The sequence below is a fragment of the Cricetulus griseus genome, chromosome 5 (assembly GCF_003668045.3).
Source record: "Cricetulus griseus strain 17A/GY chromosome 5, alternate assembly CriGri-PICRH-1.0, whole genome shotgun sequence".
In the NCBI taxonomy this organism is placed as follows: Eukaryota; Metazoa; Chordata; class Mammalia; order Rodentia; family Cricetidae; genus Cricetulus; species Cricetulus griseus.
This window is the reverse complement of record NC_048598.1, coordinates 52,425,481-52,447,056: the sequence shown is the minus strand read 5'-3', so window position 1 is coordinate 52,447,056 and position 21,576 is coordinate 52,425,481. Positions and strand designations below refer to the sequence as shown.

The window sequence follows — 21,576 nt, the reverse complement described above, 5'->3', positions numbered from 1 at the left end:
TCACCCCGTTACATATGAATCCTTAACTCCTTTGGGGATGAGAAGCCTTCGATTCACAGTTTGCAGTACAAATACCCTGATAGATCATTTACTTGCAATTAAGTTATTTGATTATTACACATTTTGAAATTCAGTTTCTTTAATTAGCACTGCTTGGTGCCATTCAGAGTATTATGTTTTCTTCCTCCTCCTCGCCTTCCTCCAGTCTCTTTGTTCCTAGAGCAAGCTTCTAGGAGTGGTCACTTAGGCTCTTTTTGCATGCAGCATCTCAATTAGAAGGTTATTGTAGGGCACATCTCCATTCAGGTGCCGGTAGTAGAGATACTCTTCCGCCTGCATGCTGATTGCCCGGATTTCTGGGAGTCGAAGAAGTAGCTGTCCGTATTTCTCTGTTTGCTGTGGGTAGTTGCAAACCGTGTATTCCAGCAGGGCAGTGTTCACCTGTTCCTGGACACCTTCCACCAGCTGGAAGTTCTCAATATTCTTGACATCTGTGTTTAAAAAACAAAGACACGATTTCAACGGTGAGTTTTTGTCTTTTCTTTTAGATTCCTATTTACTAAAGCAATGTTCAGTTCATGGTTGTGTTTTCCCCTTGATATAATGTGTGATTTATACGCCGTTGAATATTCAGGAAGCCTCACTCACCATGCTTCCTGGGAAAAGGATCGCAAAAGATCTTTGCAAGGCGGTCTTGTTGAAATTCTGCATATACCTCAAACCAATTAGACACCAATGGATTTTGAGCAAGGTCAACTCTTCTCATATCTTACAAAAGGAAAGGCTTGAGGAGAGGGATCATAATATATTGCCAGCAAATGAGTCCCTAGAGAAAGACCTATCTTAAACCAGTATATTACACAATTCATATAATTCTGTATTAATTTTTCTGACCCAAGGTGAAATCTGTGTCCAGGGTGTGATGTAGTTAATTCTAATAAAAAGTGACAGGGTTCTTGTTTCTGTTTGACATTTTCTAAATGATTCTGAAAGCCTTTGCCTTGTCTAGCCTATGCTAATGAACCATCTGGTACACTCCAGTGACTGCCAACTGAAGGTTCGCTACTGGGAACTCTCTCAAATATATATCTCAGTGACTAATGATCTTTATCAAATGAAAGCCTTGTCCTTTAGGCAGAATACAAGCCAGGATGCTTGGTGCCCTTTAACCTGAACTCGGCTTCATAAGGCTGACACTTTACTCTTTTTCTCCTAGTCCTGGGTCACAGCTATGAAAAAGCTGGACGCAGGCAATTCATCCTGCCTAACTCTGGGCGATCATCTAGTTTTAAGACATCTGCCCTAGAGGTCCTTCTACATATTGGATATGAAAGAGACACAGTACCACAAAAGTCAGGCTCACATACAAACGCACACAGATGATGGACTTGGGAAAGATGGAATGCTGGAATTGTACTTCTGGAGTTTATTTACATTCACTGTATAACATTTACATGAAGTGTGTATAGAAGCTGCTGGAAAAAATATGCATGTTTATATATATTCCTCACTGAGTAAACAGACACAGCCATCCTTTATTTTCTAATTGGACAAAAATAAACAAGATTCTCAAGTAAACCAAATACTATGAGCAAAATGAGTAAAAGGTTAAATGTGCTAGATGAAAGGTCGCTGTTACCATAGTAACTCATAGCCAGTATGTTAGGTGCTGTGTGTGTGTCTCTTGTCTGTAGTCTCTCCATGAGTCTACAGTAAGGTTCCCTTCCATGTACCACTCACTGGACCGTGTTCGGGAGGATCTGAGTGTTTATATTTGAATCATGATCTGCACTAGGAGCTTCTCTCTATTACCAAGTCTCTGGCCCAGATTCAAACCAGTGAGGAATCAGTAAGAAGAAGATACACAACATGGAGAGAAAATTCTAGCTCAAAGTGAGAGAGACTGGAGGCACAAAAATACTTGAGTATTGACTGAGGGGGACAACCAAACACATGCTACCTTGAAACCTTGTGGCACCTGGCATTCATTTGACAGCCAACCAAATACTTCCCATCCTAATGTGAACACTCCCCCCCCCCCCAACCTGCCAAAAAACAGCAAGAAAAAACCCAGGGTTTTCTCTGTATAACACTCCTGGCTGTCATGGAACTCGATTTGTAGACCAGGCTGGCCTTGAACTCACTGAGATCTGCCTGCCTCTTGCCTCCTGAGTGCACCACCACTGTCCCCCCTTAGAGTGTAATATTTTTAAAGTGGGTTTAAATTACTTTAAATGATCAGAAAATACCTTCAACAGGAAAGAGAACTCTACATGAAGCTGGGTCACGGTGGTTTAAAGATGACTGCACACTTCCTATGATAGTGAAAGACGTGCACGAGGCAGCAGAGAAGCTAGGAATAGTCGGAGACGAGTTGGGAGGATGCAGGAACTTGAGCAGTGTGGAATGTATAAGATAAATGAGGAGAGCTTTGGGGGAAAGTGGTTTTTTGAAAACAGTATGTAAAACAGATTATTTGAATACTATCCTAAACTGAGCACCGAAGAATCTCAGATGATCATTTACGGCTAACTTCTGAGAATACTGGGCCAAATCGGTACTTTCTCCGAAAAGTTCAAAACATTTGCAGTTTTCCATATAGGAGGAAAGGACTTAGGTTTCACATATTTTGGTCAAATATATACCACACCACCACCACCACCCTCCCCGCCGCAATTATCAGGGTTGAATTCACATGACTAAATCATCTCCCTAAACTACTTCAATGAATTTAGCTTTAAATATAATAAAATGTATGCTGTTAATTGTCCCAAAGGCTTATACTTTAAGATTTTTTTTTTTTAAAAAGGCAAGCCAGGCATGGTGGCACCCACGTGTAATCTCAGTCCAAAAGCAGCAGCCTGGAGGACACAGCCAGAACCCAAAAGGGAGAGAAAGGGAAGACGAAGGCAATGTTGATGAACTGGCTCCCATTTGCTGGCAAGCAGTTGCTGGATCATTGCTCTTTTGTGCCTCCATCTATTACACTGTCCATCTCCCTCTAGAGACTGCAAGCTGCTGGGGAGAGGCCCACACATTAGCAAGGCATCCTCAGACAATACACTAGTGACTGTTCCTTTACATTGTTGGTATATTTTTACAAGATGATAACTGTGAAGTGAACTTTATTATGATCCTGTGAGCCAATCTGCTTTCCTTCTCAATTACAAACTTTTTTTTGAAAAATTGTATATATACAATGTATTTTCTTTAATTGAAATATTTTAAAGGTTAATGTCTCTAAGTCAAATCACAATGTGGTTAAGTTTTGTGGTCCAAATAGCAAGACTTGTTCTAGATGCTTCCCAATGAGGGCTTTGACTTGCTGGTTGGTGTTGCCATGGGAATCCTGCATGCAGTCCCATAGGAACTGTAATTCTCCCTGGGGTCCTGTGTCTCACACATAAACCTTGGTTATTCCACCCAATCTAAATGGTCTATATAGAGAAGAGCTCACAAGGACCTAAAAACAACAGACATGGTAAATGCCAAAATATAGGTGAAAACCTCTCCTCCCAGGAAACCTGGAATTTTCTTTGATGTGGTTTGTGTGTATTTCCTCTTTAGGAAACTTGAGTGCATTCCTACAATAACCACTAAATTCTTTTTTTTCCGTAAGTTTATCTCCTTTCATGAACATTTAAGAATGCAATCGACTTGCATTTCAGTTTACCCCCAGTAAATACTGTGTATGACACATCTGGATTGCAACAGCAAAACCCCAGCTGGAGGAAAAGAGTGACACCCTCTGGAATTCCCACCAGCTCTGTGGCTCTTACACCTGATCTCAAACATCTTACATTTGGCACTCTGCAGTCTTTTGGCATTTACATAACCTTCATTCTCATACAATTAAAAAAAAAAAAAGCAAAAAAACCAACCCACTAGTAGTTGTTACAAATTCTGTGTTGGAGACTGTAAACAGGCAGAGGCATCCCCAACCCCTTCTTGCAAGTCTTTAAAATTTGATGACTGGCAAGAGCATTTTGTGCTTCCTTCTAAGTATCAATCGCTTATCTATTCTACTTTAGTCACTCGGGGACTAATTACTAACTTTTTCTATGAAGCACATTACGATAAGCTCACAGTGGGGTGCTCAGGGTTTTTTTTCCATCCTTATTGAGAAGTAGACCCTTAGGCCTTCTTGAATATATTACTGCGCTGCTGACTTTCCTGTCATCGGCAAGATTCGGCTCTCTCTGAAGATGAACCTTGGCCTCCCTGGTCACTGTCACGGGAGAGGCGGTGACCTTGCTGTTACACACACTTTCAAAGATTGCTCTTTTGCTGAGCAAGTGGCCTGGCGGGGACCAGGACAAGAGTCTTTTTCAAACAGAACTGAGGGATGACGGGATATAAATATATAGGTATTGTCACGTGGTTTGTAGGCAGAATGCTTTTTCCTTTGATACAGTGGGGGAAGAGAAAAGAACTTTCTATGAGAAGGTTTTAAAAAGTATTTTAAGGGGATACATTTGAATAATTTGTATAAATAATTTTGTAACAAGTTTTGGAGGTTGGAGAGGAGGCTTGCTCTTGTATGAACAAAATGCACCCGGGGAGATGGTTGGGGAGAGGAGGGGAGAGGGATCTTCTGTGCAGTCGCCTGAAATCAGATTCTACTCTCAGCTTCCAGTAAACCCTGAAACTCAAGATTCCAAACTTATTCCTATGACCCCTCTACCATGATATATTTGTAGTGATATGCTTATTGAGCTGAGTTACTTTTTACCAAGCTGAACACACAACTTTGATGACTTTAAGCAAATTAGTACAAGAAACATAACCTTTAGAAGGGCTGTGCTCAACACATATACACCAGCAGTTCTCAACCTATGGGTCGGGACCCTTTCAGAGTCAAGTGACCCTTTCACAGGGGTCACCCAAGACCACTGGAAAATACTGATTTTTACATTACAATTCCTAACAGTAGCCAAGAAAATGATTTTAAGTTGGGGTCACCACAACATGAGGAGTTATACTAATGGGTCTCAGCAATAGTAAGGTTGAGAACCACTGATAGAGACAAAGTGCTTGCACTCTTTACGTCTGTAGAAATAGAGGCTCTTACAACTGTGGGCCTTTGTGACCTACAAAGCACTTTAGCGTATCTTACCTTTTCACACATACGTGCGCAAGGCATGGCTTCAGAAGAAAGAGCCAGATGCTGAAGATACAGGAATAACAGTCCCTGTGTTAATTAAATGTTAGCCCATTTAATTCAATATAAGAAGCAGTGGGACCCTGAAACCACATTGGATGGACACCTAACTCAGGGCTCAAGGCTTCTTTGTGGAGATGAGGCCTGAAGACTTTTGGGTGCTGGGAATCAAACCCAGGTCCTCTGGAAGATCAGTCAGTGCTGCTAACTGCCGAGCCATCTCATCTCTCTAGTAGGGGTGAACTAAACCAAGAGATGAAAAAAAGCTGACCTACAGATAGTGTCCCATACACAAAACCCAAAGGAATCCGTGCTTGGAGCACCGATACAGCACGATGTATATGTGTGAGGGGATCGGGGAGCATTAGAGAGGGATGGGGGATGGCCTGAAGAGGGTTATGTATGTGTCAGCAACCTGGATTTTCTCTAAAAGTGGTGCCCATGCACAGGATGCACAGGAAAAACAACAACAACAAAAAACCCGGCTCACTCTGTTTTCCAAAGGACACCCTTCTAAAAAGACAGGAAAGCAATGGGTGTGTGCAGGAGCCACAGAAAAGAAGGTGTAGGCCCACTATCGAGGCCAGACTGGAAGCCACTGGGGAACATATGGCCACAGGAGTGAGGATGGACCTGAAAGGGATCATGGCTTGCTGGCCTTGGACTGATACAGCAGCATCCAGCAGCTCCCAGTGCTTTCCAGGATCTATTAAGGAAGCTGGCGGTCAACCGTAAGGCCTGAAAAGGGAGAAGGGATGGGAGCCCGTGTGACAATGGGCGATGGTCAGAAATACAAGGGCAGCCTAGATCCAGCAGAGAGGTTGTGGAGGGTGGTCTAGAGCTGAGGCTTGACAAGGGGGCGTGTGAGGCTGAAAGTGCAGGAGTCGTGCGAAGGTTTGGAAGAGGCTGTGGGGGCTGTGCAGGACCGCTTATGAAGGATTGTTTATGAGAAGGGCGATATGCTACACACGATGAAAAAGTCAGAGGTGGAGATAGTCAGCCTGGTCAGGACAACCTGCAGGTGGGGATATGCTGGTTAACCAAACTGTTGAGTTTCGAAAGCGTACTATATGATAAAGAATGCTCCTCACAAACGGTTAGCATCCATACTGGAATGCATCAGCTACTGCTCCTGATGACTCGGAGGCAATCCGCCATCTTAAATGTCACAGACCACTGTGAACAGAATCACAGTTGTGACTGAAGACAGTCTAGCATTGAGGATGCCTTCAGAGACATCTCTGAACAAGGCCTACCCAACCCTTTCCACCTGGGTGTCAGGAAAAATGTCTCAACGACTGAGAAAGTTTTTAAGACCATTTCATCCCATGGTCCAAATTTGAGTTCAACAAAAATTAGTGACAACAGCGGTCTAATGTAGTCTTCATGACTAGTCTCAAAAACAAGCTACTCAACTCCTCAGAGGCCACTTTCTCATGTGCAAAACAAGGAATAACTTCCCCGTCTTAAAAGGTTACTTAAGAGTAAAACAGCCCTTCCTGAGTGAGCAGATGACATGTGGGGACTGTGTTTGCTTCCAACAGCACGTGGAAGGTGGCTAGGGTCTCAGCACCAGTCAACTTGGCCATTTTTCCTATAGTTGGACTTTTCATGAACAAAAAACAGAATCTCTGATGGCTCATTTTCCAAAATTAAAGTAAAAGGCGGGAGAAGTACTGGAGACATTGTTCCATTTTCAATCAAAAAGATCACAAAGCTAGAGAAATGGCTCAGAGGTTAAGAGCATTGGATGCTCTTCCAGGGGTCCTGAGTTCAATTTCCAGCACCCACATGGCAGCTCACAACTGTATCTTGGGATCCAATGGCCTTTTTCTGGTGTGCAGGCGTACATGCAGACAAGCACCCATATGCACAAAATACCAAAATAAAGACCATTCAAGGGAAACAGTACCAAATCTTAAGTTTCAGGTGACCACTTTCATCCTCCTGCCATTTTTAAAGTCTGAACCTCAGTAGCTACAAATACACAAGGTGTTTTACGTTGTGTGTGACATGCTAGGACACAGTGCTCAGGGAGCATTGTTACATGGAGAATGTCACCTGCAACCATGTCTTCCCTCTGTCTGTCTTATAGAAAAAAAATACACCAGGGTTGGTGAGATGGCTCAGTGGGTAAAGGGCCTGTTGCATGTGGTGGTTTGAACAAGAAGTGTCCTCAGGCTCAGGTATGTGAATACTTGGCTCTCAGTTGGTGGTACTGTTTGGAGAAGATGAGGCTAGGTGTAGTTTTTCTGGAGGAAGTATAGTGCTGGGAGTGAGCTTTGAGAGTTTGTAGGCTCTCCATTCTAATTTACTCTTTCTGCTTTCTGTGATTGGGGTTGAAATGGGATCTCTTTGTTGCCTGGTCCTGCTGCCTTACTTCCCAGTCATGATAAACACATATCCCCCATAACCAAAATAAAAACCCTTTCTTCCTAAGTCTATTTTGGTCATGTTTTATCTCAGCAGCAAAAAGTAACTAGTATACTTTGCAAAGCCTGATAACCCGAATTAGCCCTGAAACCGACATAAACTGATTGCACAAGGCTGACCTATGATGATTTTCTATGTCCTATATATCCATGTTGCACATACAAACACACAATAATAAAATTTAAAATAAAAGAAGCACCCCCATCCCCAAGAGGCAGCTGTATTCCAACTGGAAGGAGTGCTCATAATTGACCATGTGTCTTAATTTCTACTCTTAGGACTTGTCTCTGGGACATGGACATGTCACTAGGTTGGACAAAGTTTCTGTATTTGTGAACACTGAGAGTTGAACTTGAAGATCTCCACTGTCACCCACACCTCTAACATTCTGCTTGACAATGAAAGACTTGAAGAGCAGACAATAAAGTCTTGCTCTTAACAAACAAGTATAAACACAGATCCACATTAGGCCACAGCCCATCACTTGTTTTTGAGCTGCATGTCTGACTGTTTATTTCAATTTTCCACAATAGTTTTTGACCAAAGGTATGAATTATTTCAGACACTGTTTAGTGTAAAGTTGTGATGTGACTTGATGTACCATTCAAAAATGGGAAGCAACCTAATCTGCATTTGTCACTTCCTTTTTCTGAGGAAACAAGGTAGCTCTTGTGGGGGATAGATTTGGAAGTGGTACAGGTTTCTGAACTAGCTCTCTTGTGCCGGGACAGGCCAGGCTTCTCTGTGAGCAGTGTACAGAACTGTGAGCACACTGTCCAGATATTCATGAGAGCCGAGAGCTCATCTGCCTCACTCAGCCAGCCACCCACATTTCTTCTTGCATTGTTTGGTCTCTACACACAGCTTGCATCTGCCTCAGAACTTTCCCATCTGTGGTCCTCTCGCCCAGGTGACTCTCCCTTTCCCATGCAAGAGTCACTTCCTCAATTCATTTGCTATAAGGTCATCGCCTCAAAGAAGACTTTTGGGAGCAATCTTTATAATGCTTTGTATTCCTCTCAAAACACCCTGCCCCCTCATTTTATTCCCCCCCTTTGAATTATAGCAAAATGCATTATATTTTGACACTTATTCATAGTGGCCAAAAGGTAGAAGCAATTCAAATGTCCATCTATGAATAGAAAATAGGAGAAACAGAAGGGAGGAAGGAGGGGAAAGTACGGGAAATGCAGTTTACTCAGCCTCTTAAAAGGGGAAATTCTAGCCAAGTGGCGGTGGTGCATGCCTTTAGTCCCAGCACTCTAATCCCAGCACTTGGGAAGCAGAGGCAGGTGAATCTCTGTGAATTTGAGGTCATCTTGATCTACAGCGCGAGTTCCAGGACAGCCAAGGCTACATGGAGAAACCCTGTCTCCCAAAACAAAAACAAACAAAAGGGCGGGGGAAGATTCTGAATGAATGAGTCTTGAGGACTTTATCCTGAAAGGAAAAAAACCATAGGCAAAAAGACAGACTACCTATATGAGGTAGATAGGTTTGTCAACTTCAGAGAGAAGATAGGTGATTTTGGAAACACTGTTTAATAGACATAGAATTTTAGTGTTGCAAGATAAAAAGATGTTTCTGGATTGGCTGGACAGCAACAAACTTACCATTATGGAACTTATATTTACTAATAATTAAAATGAAGTTAGGTGCAGTGGTCCATACCTATAACCCCAGCACTTGAGAGTCTGAGGCAGGAAAAGTATGAGATTGAGTGAGGCCAGTCTAGTCCACGCAGAGAGACCTCTCTCAAAAACATCAAAACTGAACAAACTAAAGGGGTGACTAAATTGAAATTTTACATTCACGTTTTATATCACACATGGATATTTATAGAAGCTTGACCCAGAATTCTCTGAAGTTAGAAGCAACAAAGATGTCTGTTAGGTGATTGGATAAGTGAACTCACACAGTAAGAGATCTAATGCCCAAAATAGATGAGCCATGGAGTCTCCAAAAGATGCAGGTGACTTCAACTCTGAATTTTAATAAAAAGGATCCAATTTGGAAAAAAATGAGATACTCTATGACACTGACTGTGGCCTTCTTTGAAGAACAGAGCTGTGGAGATGATGAAAGGTTGGTGGTTGCCAGGGTGAGTTGGAGACAGGAATGAATGGGGGAGCAAAGGGTTCCCAGGGCTGTGGAAAGATGCTGCAAGACACACAGTGGGGACTTTGTATTGCTATGTGTTGATCTAAACTCACAGAATATTCTCCACTAGGAGTGAACTCAATGCGAGTTCGGCTTGGGTGGCAACTATGAGATGCCCATAAAGTTCCATCAACTAACAAATGCACCATTCCAGTGATGGGGGAGGTGAGGGAGGGAAAACAAGAAATCTACACTTGTCTCTATTTTGCTATGAACTCAAAACTGCTCCAAAAAAAAAAAAGAGAGAGAGAAAAGCACCCAAATCCTCCTAGACAAAATAACACATAAAAGTTTAAAATCTATATAGAAAATAAGATAGGTTCTATGTATATTCTGCCTTAACTAAAACTTTGTTGTCCTAAGGAGATGAGTTAGTGGTTAAAGAAAGAACTTGCCAAATAAGTGCAACTGGGTGCGAGGTCAGGTGTGGTGGGATGCACACTTAATCCCAGCACTTGGGAGGCCGAGACAGGTGGAGTCTCAGGCCAGCCTGGTGTACATAGTGAGTTCCAGGACAGCCAGGGCTATGTACAGAGAGTTTATCTAAAAACAAAACAAAAAACAACAACAATAGAGTGGGAATGTTGACCAGCTTCTACTTCCAGCCTCCTAAGGTGGAGACAGGGCATTCCCAGAGCAAGCTGGTCAGCAAGACTAGCCCTATCGGTGGAGTGTGGGGTGGACTGGGAGCCCTGCTTCAATGAGTTAGGTAGAGGAATGACCAACAAAGATTCCCAACATTGACTTCAGGCCTCCGTGTGCACAAATGTACATGCACGCATGCTCATGCTCGAGCACACACATACACACAGAGAGATAGAAAAATAAAAATACTGTGCATGGGACTTGGGCCATGATAGTTAATTTGCCTAGCACGTAGGAGGCCATGCTTCCATCTCTAGCAGCGTGAAAAGTAAAATACAATGCATATGTCTAATATGCACAGTGTACTGCTTGTGTGAGATGTGGGTCGTCTGTGTGTTCTTTCCATTATCACCATGGTTGTCTACCAGGTGACGACTGCCCAGATTCTGATACTTAGATCATTTAATTCTAAGTTCAAACTATTGCTGGGCTTTGATGACTTACATTACACACATGTTCTTTCTAGATTTTTTGTTAGTTTGGATGAAGTCTTTTTAGTTACATTTTAAAAAACAAGTAACTAAAGTAAGGGGTGCTTTTTAAAGTTGTCTTTCTTGCCTTCTACAAAGGCAGCCCTAAGGGAGAGAGACATGGTCTTTGCAGCTGGGTTCCCAGCACGTGGCCAGTACCCGGAAGATGAACAAATGTAACAGCTTCTTGAATATTCCAAACTAGCATCTCTTCTCTTTTTTCCTCCCAAAGTTTTACATACTCTCATTCTTCCACACTGGATTGGCAACAGCCTTCTGTTGTGCATAGAATCATTCCCTAACAGAAAGCAACACACTCCAATTCCATTATGTGTTGTGCTGTCTAGGGAAACAGAGTCAATCAGGAGTCTTGCCAGGTATTTTGTCTAGTGTGCCTGTGTCTCTCACATCCTTTGGATTCTCCCACATGGGACATCTGATACTCTACTGTGTTCAGCATCTTCACCAGCTCTGTCAATGCCCTTGCTGGAGGCTGCCAAATAAATTTGGCTTTAGGCAAACTTATGCCCTCTCTACCCAGATGGCTGGGGAGTTCTTAAGTTCACACTGTTTACAACTCGGCCCAATCTCCAGTGTTCAAAACTTGAACTTCTCCTGTCTTTCCTGGGCCAGAATCCATCCAATTACAGATGTCTGGCTAGACCGCAAGTCTCCGATGGAGGCACACTCGCTTCTCCTCTTCACCAGTCCACACACCACCAAGTCCTGTAGGATCTGCTTCCTAATTATGTCTCGAATCTATCCTTTACTCTCTGTCACCACCATAACTTGCCTTTATTGCCTCAGCAACCTCTTTAACTGTTCTCAATTCTTCCAATGCTGCCTGCCTCCAATTCATTTTCTTCGAGGCAGTCAGAAGGATAGCTTTAAATGGGAATCTGATTGTGTGCCTGAAATTCTCCAATGGCTTGCTACTGCCCTTGGGCTAAAGATTAAAGACATTCATCTAGCATTTACCTCTCCAGTCTGATTTCACCCCTGTTACCAACTGTTTTCAGATGGGCCTGAGCCTGGACCTGTGCTGGCCCCTCTGTGATTTCCTTCCTTCACCTTCATTCCACTAACTGGTCCATTTCCCCATCAGGGCACTCAGTGTTCCATGGCCACTTGTCTGTTAGTTGCAAGACAGCAACATGCCTTGCTCCAGTTAGGATGATGTCTTGGCCTTTCAAATAAACAATATGCCTGCATATTAATTTTATACACATCGACTTTGCTTGTGTCTGGAGATCTTTTAAATACTCTGGTAACATCTTTCTACATCTTTCTCACTAAGCTCCTTCCTTCTCTCTTTCCTTTCTTCCCTCCTGTCCACTAGTCCTTGGCTTATTCTTTTCTATGCTGCTAGGCACACTCTCTTGGAAAAAGGCAGCCTACAGTCTATCTTGTGTTTTATTTCACACACAGTGCAGACATACCCTTCAACACCCAATGCCTATATTACTGAACTTAGTAATTTCCATTAAGCTCCAAGGGATATGACATATAGAAAAACTAATCAACCCAACAGGAATTTACTGAGCTTTTTTTTTTTTTTTTTTTTTTAAAGAGACAGCAGTTCTACCACTAAGTTTACTGCCTTGTCAAATTCAAAACTAATTTCAGGTATAGTAGAATACATCTCCAATATTTTATCTCTAGAAAAAGGTACAACTTGATTGAAAATTGTAGGAATTGAGTTCCATGAACAGTGGGAAAGCATTTGCTTGAAACTGTAAAGTAGTGATATGTCATGTTACCAACACTGTACCAGGTGACACAGAACATTTATTTCTTCTTCTTCTTTGTGTTCTTAAAATATGAGATAGGGCCCTATCATGTAGCCCATGCTGACCTACGGCCCGTGATCCTTAGCCTCCAAGGTATGTGCCCTTACACCTAGCAACATTTTAACTTCTTTGCAATTTAATTTCTGAAATCCTTAGGGACAAAACCTGCAGAAGAAAGGTGGTGTACGGCAGTGAGGTTTTAAGGCCAGCAAACAGATCATATGGTGCATAGGTCAGGTGACAGTGGCAACTACCTCTACATGCATGGAAGTAAGTAAGAGACAGAATTTAAAGAGGGCATAGTACTTAATATTTCCTTTGTGCCTTTAAACTTCAAATAAAACTGTGTGTGAATCAGACTTAAAGACAAAGCCTAATGTTTGATAAAAATCAGTGGGCGCCACACTTCACGTGTGAGCACCAGAACCGTAGCCACCTTGGCTGGTCTTGGGAGTAACAGTTCCTATATCCTTTCTTAGAGAACACCTGTCCCCACAGAGTAGGGGACAGCCACATACATCCCCAGCCACACCTCTATTCTTATAGTCACATCCTGAAACAGTTTTGAGGCACATTTGCATTTGATTTCCATTCAGGAACTTTGGTGGGTTTTTCTTTTTTTCTTTTTCTTTTTTGCAAAGTTTTCTTATTTTCTTAGAATAAGATATGAGGTTCAAGTTTGTTCAGGTGGCAAGTCAAGACTATGAATAAACCAACGTTATCATATGAAAGAGAATTAAACAGGCAGATCCAAGTGGGGATATATTAAGCCAAATTTAAGCTCCAGTTGTGGAGTTTAGCCTGTACTAGATGTCTGGTTTGCCTCGGGATAAATTCAGCTTTCCAGCTAATCGAATGAGGAAAACTGCCTCAGGTATGATAAAATTTACAAGAGAGTGCGGCTGAACAGCTCTTGTTAAAAATATTAGCTTAAAGGCATTCTTATCGTCTTTGGGATGAAGACTGTATTTGCATTTAATTATCTGACTTCAAACTTTTATGAACTTGGACCAAATATTAGCTCAGTCAATTAAAATATTATTTTGGGTATGTGCACCTATCAACCCAATTCTGGTTCACCTTGCTTAGCTTTGGTAGTATTTTGCAAGCAGTATCAACTTTCAGAGACATTGTCTAAGAAGAAAAAAGGTAAGATTTGAGCACCAGGCATGTTCTATGTTTTCTCAAGGCACTGGATTGAGAATAAAGAGTTGATTTGAACATTTCTGTATATTAAAACAGGTCTAGAAGACAAAAGACGGAGTCTTCTAGATACTTCTACCCACACAATCAATACTCCTTCATAATTCAGCGTTTTTTACAGAAATCCCTTCCTTTGAAATAGCAGTCTGTCCACAAGATGACCTACAATTTAGATTTCCAGGAGCCACTTGCTGTTTCTGGGGCTCTGCTATCCATACAAGGCTCTTCATAGCCTGTTCTGCAGCCAGGTGCTCCCAGGAGAACAAGGGAGACAATTTCAGGCAGAAAATGGGCATGGATAGAAAGGGAGAAAGAAGCCACAGGAAAAGGAAGAAACCAAAGAGTACCAGAATTCCTGTTTTTAAAGTCTCTTTCCAAACGGCAATGGTGAATGAAGGCCTTCAACATTATACAAAATAATTGAATTGTGTGCAATTCAAGTTATCTGGTCCTCTCTGCCAGCTGTTGCCTGCACATAAAAGGTCAAACAGAAACTTCCTACTCAGAGGACAGCAGGATACCAGGAGCATCCACTGTCCTGTGTGTTCTACCCAGTGTGATACGTCTTGTGCCAACATCTTGGCAATGACTGATCTTCCAGGGTTCCATGGGGGGGGGGTTGGTTGGCTGTTGAGTGCAGGAGAACCATAATCATGGTTCCTCTTATTTGGGAAGAAATGGGAATCCTAGTATAATTCACTTGCTATTTAAAAGAATAGAATAGTTATTTATTGCTACAGAACAGTGGTTTCTCAACCTTCCTAATGTTGCAACCCTTTAATACAGTTCATGTTATGGTGATTTCCCCCAACCACAAATTATTTTGTTACCATTTCATAACTGTAATGCTGCTGTTATGAATTGTAGTGTAATATCTGATATGCAGGATACCTGATATTCGACCCCCAAAAGTGGTCATGACCCACAGGCTGAACCCTGCTTTAGAAAAAAAATGAAGCGTTGGTGTCAAGTTTATATAAGGAAGGCCTGGTGTGTGGTGGCACATGCCTTTAATTCTAGAATCAGAGTTCAAGGCCAGCCTGGTCTACAAAGTGAGCTCTAGGACAGTCAGAGGTGTCATACAGAGAAACCCTGTCTCAAAAAAAACAACAAAAAAAACAAAAACAAACAAACAAAAAAAAACAAATAAAAGAGAAGGTGTGGTGGCCTTTAATTTTTAAGCACATGGGGAGTGAGTTCAAGGCCAGCATGATCTACCTAGTGAATTGTAATTCAGCCAAAGTTACAAGATGAGAGCCTGTCTCAAAACAAGAAAGCAAGTTTGTCTTTGAACATCTGGATGTCTTATGGAGCTTGGTGACCATCCCCAATTAGGACTGAGTGCCTAAACTCCACTACTTCAGATGTTAGATTTCAGTTTTATCTGTGTTGGGAAGTTTAAACTTTCTGTTCTGGGTTCTGAAGATCTTGCTTAGGAGAAATAACCCTAACCCTCAACCCTGTCTTAAATAATAGGGAATTAAGAGTGTCACTGTGTCTGCTTTTGCATTAGTATTTTATGAAATATTGGCTTTCTGTGAATCAAAATTTTTTTAATTACCAGAGCCTTCCCATTTTTGTTTTTTTGTTTTTCGAGACAGAGTTTCTCTGTATTGCTTTGGAGCAGCTCTGGAGATCAGGCTGGCTTTGAACTCACAGAGATCTGCCTGCCTCCACCTTCTGAGTGCTGGCATTAAAGGCATACGCCACCAACACCTGGCACCTTTCCATCTATTATATCATTTTTGCATACTTCCTCACAACCCTGGTCTTACTGTTTCTTAGAGACACACGATGAATAAAGGATAGTGTCAGGAGGAGATGGGTATTTTAGTGCTGTACCTGATCCACTCTACTCCCTTTAACATTTTTCATTTTGTTAAAGGTTTATTTTTTTAAGATTTTATTTATTTATTATGTATATAACATTCTGCTTCCATGTATATCTGCACACCAGAAGAGGGTACCAGATCTCATAAGGGATGGTTGTGAGCCACCATGTGGTTGCTGGGAATTGAACTCTGACCTCTGGAAAAGCAGTCAGTGCTCTTAACCTCTAAGCCATCTCTCCAGCCCCAAGGTTTATTTCTTTTTTACTTCATGTGTATGGATGCTTTGCCTGTGTGAACTATGTGTTGTCAGTGCTCACAGAGGCCAGAAGAGGGCGTCTAAAAACCTGTAACTGGAATTAGAGGTTATAGGTCACCAATTTGGGTGCTGGGAGCCAAACCCTGGTCCTCTTAGAACAGCCAATGCTCTTAACCACCGAGTCATCTACCCCCTTTGAGGTAGACTAACATAATTGCTTCACCTTTACAGAACTTTAGTTCCCATTTCTTGGAGAAAGCATGGGCTTGAGGTTACCAGATGTGTACATTTAGCAATTGGTAGCCACGTTGAAAGGCTCTGCATTAGTGGGGCTTCTACTGGGATGCTCTGTTCCTCTGAAGAAGATAGCAAGCAATCCACCCTACCCTCCACACTGAAGCCCATGAGAACTGTTATTACACACTCACACCTAAGTATCCAGGGTTTCACTAGACCGTGAAGGTCAAATAAAGCCACCTTTTAAGAGTCAGAAGCACGCTTTCCCTGTTATTACATCATTTCCCTTAGCTTATTGAAATTCTGCTCAGTGAGCCAGAGGTTGAAAAGAAGAGAAAAATTATTCAGAAAACCAATACTTCGCTTGAATTATTTGGCTTGAAAAATTAAAAGAGAGGGTCTTCAGGGTGGGGTGCTAAAAGAAAAACAACTGGCTACCTAACAAGATCGTTAGAGCCAAATACGCATCGAGGTTTTGGACATACTTAAATTAATAATTCATTCAATTGCTCATGGATTTGTATTTCTCTGTGAAAGACAGAAAATCTATATCAGCAATCTGTTTCGTATTTGTGTAATCTACGTGGCAGAGATCTAGCAGGGAGATTAGCCTGAGAACTCCAGTCCAGGGGCTTGTCTTCTGCTGAGGAAGCTATCTTCATCTATGATTTTAAAAATCTAACTGTAGATTTCGCCAAGACAGCTATAATACTGTATTTTATATCTAAACCTCTGATTATGTTGGTTTAAGAAACTGCCTTTCCATCTCATTTTATTCATCTTCAAAATGGATTTTTTTTTGAATTTTTGTAAACATTTTGTTATTTTCTTATATATGTATATATTTATATAAAAAGAGCAATAATGGCAATATGTTATGCATCAATAGCAGCAACAGCTTTTCCAGGTTCTGTAGTCCTTTGAACAAAATTGTAGACATCCAGCACTTTTTAAAAATCAGTAATGACTACAGGCTAGGACGGTACAGCATTATTTATTCCCTCTCCCTGCAGCACTGACTGTACTGAACAACTGTCCCTGCTAGTCCACTCAGTTCTTGCCTAGGAAAGCTCATATAAAACTCATACCCAACCACTGGCTTCCAGACACCAGCCTCAAGGGAAGAGTGTCAACACTTGGAGCTTTCCATTGGCCTTCCCTAAGAGAGGACACAGATCCCCAGATGCTGGCTCAGCTCAGGCTGCCACTGTGGAACCATGACTGCCTCATGGGATCTTATGTTTTCGGATAAGACAAACCAAATATTCTTCCCATGAGCCTCCTGTGGAATCATCAATTATACCCATGCTAGAGAAAAGGGCAACCTCCACCAACTCAATTTTCCAGATGTAGCTGAAAAATGAGCCAAGCTCTCTTCTTCGGTGCCCAAAATTTGATGCTGGGGTTATCTATAGATTGAAGACTGAGCTAATTGAAGATAGCTTTGTTAGGTCTAAGACAGTAAACTGCATCACAAGGAGCAAGCTGTAGGCCATCCTGGCTGTGGCCAAAGGCAGGGTTGACTGCGGGACCATTTACTTTTCTGCAATGCTATTTCAAGAGGAAACTGAGATGTGACTATTCTTTGACCAAAGGATGTCTGTTTACTTTTCTCAACACTGCTTTAACACAAATTCCTGATCATCTAATACATAGAAAAACAAGAACACAATCTAATCCAGGCCAAACACTGGTAGAAAGAGTGTGACCATTCAGAGGACTTACATCCACCTAGCAGTGGTGACTAAAGAGTTTTAGTTTAAGTGATGAAAGTTTTATGTTTTGGATTCATGATGTCTTAACTAATACTAATTCAGCAGTGACTATTTAAGTATCTGTGTTAGTATTATCTGATGTAATGCTTAAGACTCAGTGGCGTTGACAATATTATTCCCTCTTCTAACATTGGTTAGCTACAGTCTAAGCCCCACCCTCTACCTTGCCCTTTGTTGGGCATGGAGATGAGGTGCACTTCCTACCACCAAAACCCTGCCCCATCTTGGTCCCAGAGTTGGATCGGGAGCCATTCCAGAAGCCCTCCGTGGGTGGAGTGCCTGTGGAGGCCAGAAGGGGGCATCAGATTTTCTGGAGTTGGAGTTGCAGGCAGGGGTTGCAGCTGCTGAGATGTGTGCAAAGGGAAGCATCTTTTAACACCTCTGAAAGAGGCAGGATAGCCCACACTTTGGTAGTTAACACACCAAACACTGTGTTATATATACAACTGCTTCGTCATCACCTGCCCATTCTGGTCACTAACAAATTCTCAAATGCTTAGTTGAAATTCCCAGAAGTCCTCTACTGATGAGCTTATCTACCTACCTTCAAGTCGTGGGCACCTAGGGAGACACCAATGGAGAGTGAACTTTCCCTTTGTTCAGTGGGGATGAGTGAGGATTGCTGAGCCAACCCAGCTACAGGTTACTTCTCAGGCCGCATGCAAGCCTTTGCCTGTGGCTGGGCTAGACTTAGTGGGGAGAGAGTGCATGGCACAGTCCTGTCCCTTGCCCAAGAGTGTCCTCTATGAGTGCAGTTACCAGTGAGTGGGAGGTCCAAGGCAGGAAATAACACCAGCTGTGTGGGGCAAGCCACAGACACTTGCACACCAGCACACCACCAGGCCACCAGGGAAGAACCTGAAGGGTATCTGCAATGAGGATCTAGAAGACACTTCTGGGAATAAAGGCTTAAAAGTGAAAAGTCCATCGTGGGATGAGAAAGACCTGAAGTCACATCTTAGCTAATTTACTAAACATCAAACTAAGTTAAGAATTCGACTAGATCATAGGATAACACTTACATGAATGCAACAAAAAATGTTAACATAAGCCACTTTTGGTTTTTTGGGAAGAAAATTCCACTCTTATGTGACTAGTGACAGAAACTGTAACCACAGCTGCCTTTGCTTGATACATGTTTGGTGGTTTATAAACCTACTTTTCTCTCCTCCTTTCTTTCTCTACAAGTCCACTCATACATTATTGCCTGATTCCTTTTTTCCTCCTTTTTCCTTTTTTCGAGACAGGGTTTCTCTGTGTAATAGCTCTGGCTGTCCTAGAACTCACTCTGTAGACCAGGCTAGCCTGGAACTCACAGAGATCCACCTGCCTCTGCCTCTTGAGTGCTGGGATTAAAGGCGTGTGCCGCCACCACCCAGCTATTACCTGATTTTAATATATTTACAAATTCTCCACAATATCTATCTTTAAAACATATACATACATACATACATACATACATACATACATACATACATACATACATACATACATACGTAATTTGCTCAGCAACCTCTCTGGCAGGGTGCCAGGTAGGTGGGTGGGTGGGTGGCATGCCTGCTGTCACTCTGGATTTCCCCCACCAGTGTGGCCCCACAGAGCTCGGAACAGCTAGCTTGGAAAGTCCCTGCTGTCTATAACATCCTGCCCCTTTCCTGCCTGAGTCTGCACCCTCTGACCTCCTCTCCGGAATGAGCTGGGTTAAGCCAGAGCAAAAACTCTCCTGGGTGATTGTGGAGAATGCCACGGAAGGATCTCCTCCTCTACTCCAGCTGAGAACGGAACCCTGAGTCTTAGGTTGAATCATATCCCCAGTCTTAGGATTCCCTTTCAACTACGCAAGCATCGGGAAAGACAGTTCTTTTTTTTTTTAATATATTTTAATGATTTATTTACTCGTATTTTATGTGCATTGGTGGTTTGCTTGCATATGTGTCTGTATGAAGGTGTCAGGGCTCCTGGAACTGGAGTTACAGACAGTTGTGAACTGCCATGTGGGTGCTGGGAATTGAACCCAGCCCTCTAGAAGAGCAGCCAGTTCTCTTAACTGCTGAGCCATCTCTCCAGCCCCAAAAGACAGTTCTTTTACCAAGAGCCTGAGTGCTAGCTAGAGAAGTAACAGCTACAATCAGAGATTCTGTAATCTTGGATTACAGTTAGGATAACAATACTGAAAGTAGGTTTATTAAAGGAAGGGGTGTTGCTGGAGAAGTGGTTAAGATCATTTATGGCTCATCTAGTGTTCCCAGCACCCCCACCACGTGGTTTACTTGTGTCTGCCAACTCCAAGGAATCTGATACACAAGAAACCCAACCATATGATCTGCATACACAGAGGCATACAAACATATGTTTTTTTTTTTTGTTTTTGTTTTTTTTTTTTTTAAACTGCTAGACTAATGGTAGGCTTGGTGGAGTGGCATGCTCCTGTAACCCTAAAGGGGGAAAACAGGAGTGTGTGTGGTGTGTACATCTGAGTATCTACTCACAGAAGATATAAATGGATGGATGGCCACTTGCCCAATATTATGGGGCTATAGGTTCCAATTCAGCAATGGAAAGAAAGGGGAGGGACAATTTAATCTTGTTGATGTCACTAGTGCCTAACTAATTTGGGCAATGAAAAGCTTTTTCCCAGGAAGGGGTACAGAAGAAAGGTTGGGGAGTCTTTTCACTGACTTCCCAGGATCCTCAGCTGAACCAGCATGGGCTAACTACAAGGAACCCTTGCATAATCCGCACAGAGTAAATACCAAGTGCTCAGTGCAGAGCCTCCCAGGAAAAGTATTCTATTGTACTGTCAGAATGTCAAACGTGGATGCTAAAGCTGCTTGGCTTTTTAGTTTTACAACTAAAATTTAAAAAATTCACAGCTAAACCTTGAACTTAACTGGAATCCAGTTGCAGAGAAGGAGAACTGATGTGCAAAGGGGTTCAGATCAGGCTGGTGAGACCCATAGAAACAGCTGACCTGAAAAAGGGAGAGCTCTTGGTCCCCAGATTGATAGCTGGGAAACCAGCATAGGACTGATCCAGACCCCCTGAATGTGGGTGTCAGTGAGGAGACCTTGGAAATCTATGGGACTCCTTATAGTGGAATAGTACTCATCCCTAGCATAGGAATGGACTTTGGGAGCCCACCCCACATGGAGGGATACTTCCTGAGCCTAGACAAAAGGGATGGGCCTGGGCCCTATCCCAAAGGATATGACTGACTCTGAAGACCCCCCTACGGAAGGCCTCACCCTCCTTGGGGAGCAGAAAGGGTATGGGATAGGTAGGGTGTTAGTTGGGGGAGGCAAGGGACAAGGGGGAGGGAGGGAACTGGGATTGGTATGTAAAATAATCTTTCTAATTCAAATAAAAATATTAATAAAAAGAATTAAAAAAATTTTAGTTGTAACAACACCTGCCACCCCCACACACAGGCACACACTCACTCTTGAATGTGAAAAAGTGAAAGGGGGGGGGAAGTTTAGATTCATCAATATTTCCAAATGGCCTTTTGGAGTAGACTGAGATTGAAACCAAGGCATAGATTTTTGCCTTCTTTCTAAATGTATCATTTCTCAAGCTCAAAATAAACTAGGGTTTGGAATTGGATGGTAATCATA

The 21,576-nt window shown here is 42.3% G+C and overlaps 1 protein-coding gene across 1 annotated transcript in view; it reads right to left on the bottom strand.

The window, feature by feature from the left end:
- Positions 1-243: 243 nt before the first annotated feature.
- Nr5a2 (nuclear receptor subfamily 5 group A member 2) overlaps positions 244-21,576 on the bottom strand; it is a 122,627-nt gene continuing 101,294 nt past the window's right edge. Inside the window, exon 8 of the mRNA XM_027417469.2 lies at positions 244-491. Within this exon, the coding sequence (XP_027273270.1) occupies positions 244-491 (248 nt within the window). The remainder of the gene's footprint in view (positions 492-21,576) is intronic.